The sequence below is a fragment of the Eutrigla gurnardus genome (assembly GCF_963514095.1).
Source record: "Eutrigla gurnardus genome assembly, chromosome: 5".
Classification (NCBI taxonomy): Eukaryota; Metazoa; Chordata; class Actinopteri; order Perciformes; family Triglidae; genus Eutrigla; species Eutrigla gurnardus.
Genome location: NC_139919.1, coordinates 1,137,030 through 1,144,590, shown reverse-complemented (window position 1 = coordinate 1,144,590; position 7,561 = coordinate 1,137,030). Strand labels below are relative to the sequence as shown.

At 42.7% G+C, this 7,561-nt stretch overlaps 1 protein-coding gene across 1 annotated transcript in view; it reads left to right on the top strand.

The window, feature by feature from the left end:
* The first annotated feature begins 208 nt into the window (after positions 1-208).
* The window catches only part of enpp6 (ectonucleotide pyrophosphatase/phosphodiesterase 6), a 67,433-nt gene continuing 60,080 nt past the window's right edge, over positions 209-7,561 (top strand). Inside the window, exons 1-2 of the mRNA XM_084009565.1 lie at positions 209-516; positions 6,138-6,317. Coding sequence (XP_083865691.1) covers positions 264-516; positions 6,138-6,317 — 433 coding nt within the window. The 5' untranslated portion in view covers positions 209-263. The remainder of the gene's footprint in view (positions 517-6,137; positions 6,318-7,561) is intronic.

Here is a 7,561-nt window from a genome sequence, read left to right as displayed (position 1 = left end):
CACTATATATTAAATTGAATTTAAGTTTTTCACAGTGACCCTTTTATTGACCGCGCTGCCGCGCACGTATGCGCGTGCACGTGACCTGGGAAGTCCTGGTGCTCGCCGGAAAATAGGGATCCCCGAGAGCAACGTTTAATTCGACCCCCAGGGCGAGTCGCTGCCAACTGGATATGGCTGGGCCGTAGGCCCGCCCACCGTCAGCATGTTGCCTGCCTGTCGGTCATTTCTCCATTTTGGGGGAGCGCTGCCCGATACAAAGCATGTCCGCGAGACACGCCGCCGCTCCGTGCCTTCGTCTCTTCTCGCTGCTCCTGCTGTTCGCAGCGAGACAGCAGTGTGTCGCGGGCCGTCCGCTGCTCGTGTTGCTGATCGATGGATTCCGATATGACTACATGGATGACCTACAGCATCTACCCGGATTTCGAGAGCTCGTGCGCAACGGAGTGAAAGTGGACTACACGACACCGGACTTCCCGAGTTTGTCGTACCCTAATTACTACTCACTAATGACAGGTACCCTATCTATTTATATGCTTAAAAGCTTTACATGGAGATAACAACGACAATATTGCTATTATTATTAGGAATGACATGATATGGATAGTGTGTAAAATATTTCATAAAGACTATAAAATCTCTGTCAGTGAGTCACAGCTCTGAGTCTGACTGTAGGACAGGCTTCACGCATTCAAAGAGAAATATGTTTGAATGAATTTGAACTAAATGGTAACTAGTGAATTTGTGTATCGTTTATTCTTTGGTTATTTTGTTGAAAAACAAAATCAGATAAACAACCCTTGTTTTTTTGGTTTATCTGATTTTTTATGTTTAAAAAACAACAGAAAAAGGGGAAATGGAAAAACAATTAAACAGGTCTCTTGTTTTCTTTTTCTTTTTTACAACCCAAACAGAAAAACAGTTTTGTTTTCTGTTGAAAGATCTCCTCCACCAAGAAGAACATTCAATTAAATTTTATTTAGAGTTTCATATCATAACAAAAATGATCTCAGGATATTTTACACATAAAGCAGGACTAGAACACGCCGGTTGGGCTTGGAGCAATGTGAGCTCAAGCCGACGGGGGACAATCGTGTCGTGGCACGGTACGAATCAATTTAGTGACTATGGGCCTACACACACTAGGTGACCAGGTTCAGTAGGTGATTGTATTCAGAAACACTTTCTGTTATATTACTTGAAATCCTAGTAACATACGGATAGCAATGAATACATAAAATGCTCTAACATTAAAAACAATCTAAAATGTCATCTGTTGCCGTGGCAGGACTGTAAAAACCCCGTCCAATCAAAAGCAGTCGGGCAGAGAAAATAATTGGACGGCCTTCCTGTCAATGCTTACTTCCTGATTCACTCTGAGCAGAGCTCTGAATGAAGGGGGCGGGGCTTTTCGGTTCGGCGAACACTAGTTAAACAATCTGGACTTTAGGCTCAATCGTGGCTGGGCACGGTACAGTTGGCCTAGTGAGAGTGCACCCTCACTGCATCCTTGGAGTTTGAGGGGGTGTACTGTCATTTACAGTTTTTTATGATCACTAAAAAAATGTTCAATACTGTACAATTTTCCTAAACTCTTAACACACCAACACACCTACCACACACAATTGTCAAAACAGTTAATTTCATGCTCAAAATCACACATTGTTAAATAATCTTCAACATTACTTTTCAAAAATACAATAATACACTTACACAATACTCTGTCTACAACACATATTCTCTTCCAACAGGAACATTTAGTCAATCATATTACAATGTCATTAACACAAGCATCAGATGGAATTACAGAAACTGCATTATTGTATATGTGTCAGGTCTGCCCTTCTACAATAGACACTATATTGTTGAGATCATAGATTGTGTTTTGTTCTGCAGTTTCTTTGGAAGCCTCTCTACATTTGTGTTGGGTTTAGTAAATGCATGCATTTTGTTTATTTTGCTGCAGAAATTCAATACAAAAGATGATTGAATCTCAGAGTAGCTTTATAGAACGTACGGTTTATAAAGAAAAAAGAAGACAGAGACAGAAGTGCTGCAGTAAAGGCTTATTTGCAACAGGACATTACTGCAAGATAACATGGTACTCGTCTTCCTCTCCCTTGTCCTGGTACTCATCTTCCTCTCCCTAGTCCTGGTACTCTTCTTCCTCTCCCCTGTCCTGATACTCTTCTTCCTCTCCCTTGTCCTGGTACTAATTTTCCTCCCCTTTGTCCTGGTACTCGTTTTCCTCTCCCTTGTCCTGGAACTCTTCTTCCTCTCCCTTATCCTGATAATCATCTTCCTCTCCCTTGTCCTGGAACTCTTCTTCCTCTCCCTTATCCTGATAATCATCTTCCTCTCCCTTATCCTGATAATCATCTTCCTCTCCCTTGTCCTGGTACTCGTCTTCCTCTCCGCTGTCCTGGTACTCTTCTTCCTCTCCCTTGTCCTGGAACTCTTCTTCCACTCCCCTGTTCTGGTACTTGTCTTCCTCTCCCCTTTCCTGGTACTCGTCTTCCTCTCTGTTCCAGGTACTCCGTCCTCTTCTCCCCTGTCCTGGTACTAGTGTTGCTTTCGTTAATGAAAATTATGACTGAATATCGTCATCAACAAACCTTTATCAGGAAGGAGGAAAATGAGACGAGACGCTACGAAAATGCTGGTCATGTGACGATAATGATAATTAAGTAGATAATGCAGTATTGTAGACGAATAAAAACGAGACTAAATGTGGTTTAAAAAATTAAATATGCTAAAATGTATCTCCATTTGCATTGACCAAAACGAGGCAAGACGAAATATTAAAATGTTGTTTCGTCTCGCAGTAAGCAGCGGCCAACAAGCAGGGAAGCACCCGTCGTACTCTTGGATTAATCTCACACTGTGAATATGATTTCCTTGGGGGCTGCACGGTGGTGTAGTGGGTGGCACTGTCGCCTCACCTCGTCTTCCTCTCCCTCGTTCTGGTACTCGTCTTCCTCTCCCTCGTTCTGGTACTCGTCTTCCTATCCCTCGTCCTGGTACTCGGCTTCCTCTCTCTTGTCCTAGTCCTCGTCTTCCTCTCCCTTGTCCTGGTACTCGTCTTCCTCTCCCTCGTCCTGGTACTCTTCTTCCTCTCCCTTGTCCTGGTACTCATCTTCCTCTCCCTTGTCCTGGCAGTCATCTTCCTCTCTCTCGTCCTGGTACTCGGCTTCCTCTCTCTTGTCCTAGTACTCCTCTTCCTCTCCCCTGTCCTGATACTCTTCTTCCTCTCCCTTGTCCTGGTACTAGTCTTCCTCTCCCTTGTCCTGGTAATTGTCTTCCTCTCCCAGTGTTTCCCCTACCATTGTACAGGCCTGGCGGGCCGCCAGGCCAAGGAGACCTGCCGCCAGGCCAAAAAAAAAAATCAATATACCAAAAATAAGCCACCTATCAATTCATTCATAAATCAATAATCATTTACATTAGGAGCGCCTCCCCGCAGCACTGCTCCGTAAGACGCGCGGCCGCAACAATCCAGGCCGCGCGCTCCCGCTACGTTCTTCTTCGTGTACTTTTACGCGCTTGATGTTGTTATGATGCCGCTCTGCCTGGTTAAACCACCACGATGTCGCTTTCTACTTTGAAACACGGAGTTGACACTGTATTTTGATAAGCTGTTGCACTCTTCAGACTCGTGGTGTGAGCGGAACCGGACCGGTACCGGACCCGGAACCGGACCGGTGCATTTATAAGAAAAATGCCGCTGTGTGTCTCCGTCCAAAATCCGCTTTCCTCGCGCTGCCTGCTCGCACAGATCTGCTCGTGCGCACATTCGCTGATGCAGGTGAGTGTTGTCGAGAAATAAATGCAGAGACGGCGCTCCTTAAAAACAACATCAAGCCATGCGTGTGAAGTATTAGGACGTGATGACGTATGTACAACCGGCTAACGGGCCAAAGCCCGTTTGTGCTGGAGCCGAGGCACGCTACTGATTTAGGCAGCCTATGTTAATAAAATAAGGATTGTTTTTGATAAGCTGTGGAACTCTGAGTTAACCTATTTCTACCTGAATTTCTATGAACTATTAGGCTGTTGAGTAAACCTATAACTTATATTTTACTTGATAAAATAAGACAATGCACTCATATGTCGTTGTAGTGTTTTACAGTATCTGTAGCTATTATTAATGTTATGCTCCTCATTTTCCAGACATATTTTTCCGGTCCCTAATTTTCCATCAACCAGCACCTTAATAAGTCACTCTCTCCTTGTGATCTTGAATACACTCTGGTTGAACAAAAATGTTGAATGCAAATATAATAATTGCAGAATTGCAGACTGCTTGCTGTGCCACCTGACTTAATCTAACTGCACCAATACACCATCCCACACGTCTCGTCTGTTTAGGGTTTTTTCGGTGGGTACCACCGGGCCTGAAAAAAATTCTAGGGGAAACACTGCTCTCCCTTGTCCTGGTACTCTTCTTCCACTCCCCTGTCCTAGTACTTGTCTTCCTCTTCCCTGTCCTGGTACTTGTCTTCCTCTCCATTGTCCAGGTACTCCGTCTTCTTCTCCCCTGTGCTGGTACTAGTGTTGCTTTCGTTAATGAAAATTATTAAAAAAGAAATAAATAATCGTCGTCAACGAACCTTTATCACGTGAGGAAAACGAGACGAGACGCTACGAAAATGTTGGTCATGTGATGATAACGATAATTAAATATATAATGCAATATTGTAGACGAATAAAAACGAGACTAAATGTGGTTTGCAAAATAAAAACTATGCTTAAATGTTTCTCCATTTGCGCTAACCAAAACGAGGCGAGACGAAATGTTATGTTTAGTCTCGTTTAGTCGTGTTATTATTAGTAGGCTCGTTCGAGATGAACTGCGCCTTGTCTGGAAGGCAGACGAAAGCAGGCAGAGAACAGTCCAGAGAACAGTCCAGTCGGACAGTTTCCATTGGCCTTCGAAGATTTGACAGGAAGTCATAGAAAAAGTTACATCCTGTTAGACGCGATCTGTAGGCTATCTGTAATTTGTGACCACATAGATAGATAGATAGATAGATAGATAGATAGATAGATAGATAGATATACTTTATTGATCCCAAGCTGGGAAATTAAAGCTCACATCGCATTTATTTATATTTGTCCATACATTTCTGTAGAAATCAGAATACTTTAGTAAAACCTCAGGAAATTTTACAGCTGCAGTTGCTACATAAGAGAAAGAGAAGAAAGAAAGAGAAATAATAAAATAATGCCAATAAATATTACTGTGTCTGGAATAAAGATTGATTGTTGATTGACTTATATGTATGGATACTGCGATGGACTGGCGACCTGTCCAGAGTGTACCCTGCCTTCGCCCAATGATAGCTGGGATCGGCTCCAGCCCCCCCGCGACCCTGGATACAGGATAAGCGGTAGACAATGGATGGATGGATGGATAACCTTGTTTGAATTGTAAAATGGGTTTGCTAAATACAATCTTTGACTAAAACTAGACTAAAATGTCATCAGTTTTCGTCCACTAAAACTAGACTAAAACTAGACAAAATGTCATCAGTTTTTGTCGACTAAAACTAGACAAAAATAGTCATGGACAATTCTGACTAAAATAAGAACGTGACTAAAACTAATAAAAACTAAAATGATAGCTTGAGACAAAGACTAGTAAAACAGGCCGCCAAAAAAAACACTACCTGGTACCTGCTTCCTCTCTCTTGTCCTGGTACTCGTCTTTGTCTCCCAGTTTTTGTTGGTAAATTCTGTAGGCCACTTTGAAATTGTTTACTTATACTTGCACTGTTTGATATCAATAAATGTTATTCTTAAATACATTATTTTTATTTATAAAACTATAATATGTTCTAATATACCATTAACAAGAGCGAGCTAGTACAATACAAGGATTTTACAAGCCCATTTATTAGGGATGCAAAATATCATCAATTATCGTTATCGGCAAAATCACCCATAATATTGAGATATTATTTTTTGTCAATATCGCACACCCCTAGTTGTGTCATCTTTATAATTATGTATTTCCACAGTCTTATACTTCAACATCTATATGTAAAAATGATATGCTTTCTTGATGTGCAAAATGATCTTTTTCTTTGGATACTCAGACTCTGCTATTTAATATTATTCATGTTGATTTTTGTCAGGCCGGCACTGTGACATTCATCAGATGACTGGAAACTACATGTGGGATGAAGCCTCCAAGAAGCAGTTTCTAATGGAGACCAACCTTGACAGTCGGTTGCCTCTTTGGTGGGATGGATCAGAGCCATTATGGGTGACCCTGCAGAAACTGGGAAAGAAGGTTTTCATGTACTACTGGCCTGGTGAGACACATGCATGTGCAATCATTAATTGGGAAGTCACAATAAATACATTCTAATTAATAGTTTTTAAATATTCTAATGTCCACTGACCAGTCAGGGTCCCATGCTGACCCCTGTCCACAGACCAGTCAGGGTGCCCATGCTGACCCCTGTCCACAGACCAGTACCCATGCTGACCCCTGGCCACAGACCAATCAGGGTGCCCATGCTGACCCCTGTCCATAGACCAGTCAGGGTGCCCATGCTGACCCCTGGCCACAGACCAATCAGGGTGCCCATGCTGACCCCTGTCCATAGACCAGTCAGGGTGCCCATGCTGACCCCTGTCCACAGACCAGTCAGGGTCCCATGCTGACCCCTGTCCACAGACCAGATAGTGCCAGATACCTCAGCAGACCTTCAGAGGTCTAGTGGCGTCCATGCCACAAAGGGTCAGGGCAGTTTTGGTGGCATAAGTGGGACCATCCCAATATTAGGAAGGTGGTCATAATGTTATGGCTGATTGGTGTACATTCATGGGTGTCGTTCATACAGTCAAGTTACAGTTTTTAAATCATACCCCCCCCCCCCTATTTCAGTTTCACTTTCAGTTGTGAATCACTTCGTTTCTGATGTGAGATTCTGTTTGTAGCTGCTCATCACACGGATTCTTGCGAGTCGACTCATTCTTATGTTGACAAAACTCAGAGAAAACTTATAATAAACGTCTTCGATATGATTATCGATCACTGCGTGTGTGTGTCTCTAAGCCCTGCCCCTCGGTGAAACAGACAGAGAGGATAGACGCTGGATAAAGCGGTGTGCCGTGAATTACAATAAAACACAGTAGAGACTCTCTGCAGTGTTTTTTTTTCTTTTCATTCGGCTGAGGTGTGGTGATAAATGCAGATTTTTAGAAATTGTATCCAGATTTAGCAAATTCAACAAAATTCTGCATTTAACATTCAATTTCATTCTCTTAGTAAAATTCCACCATTCTGTCCACGTTTTCCGCTGACATCATAGGGCCCTACATGAGTCTTCTCTGTCACCCCCTCCTGCCCCCTATCATTTACCTTTCCCATGCTTTTCATTACTATACTGTCCTTTAAAATAAGTTATGACAGAGAAAAAAAACAACAGCAAACAACGTTTGTCAAAAGTTTGTCAAATTCAAGTACAGTCAGTTCCTGCCAATAATCCAGGGCTGGAAAATTGTGGCAGCAGGACAAGCAAGGTAGTCAAGTTGCACACTTTCCAGAACC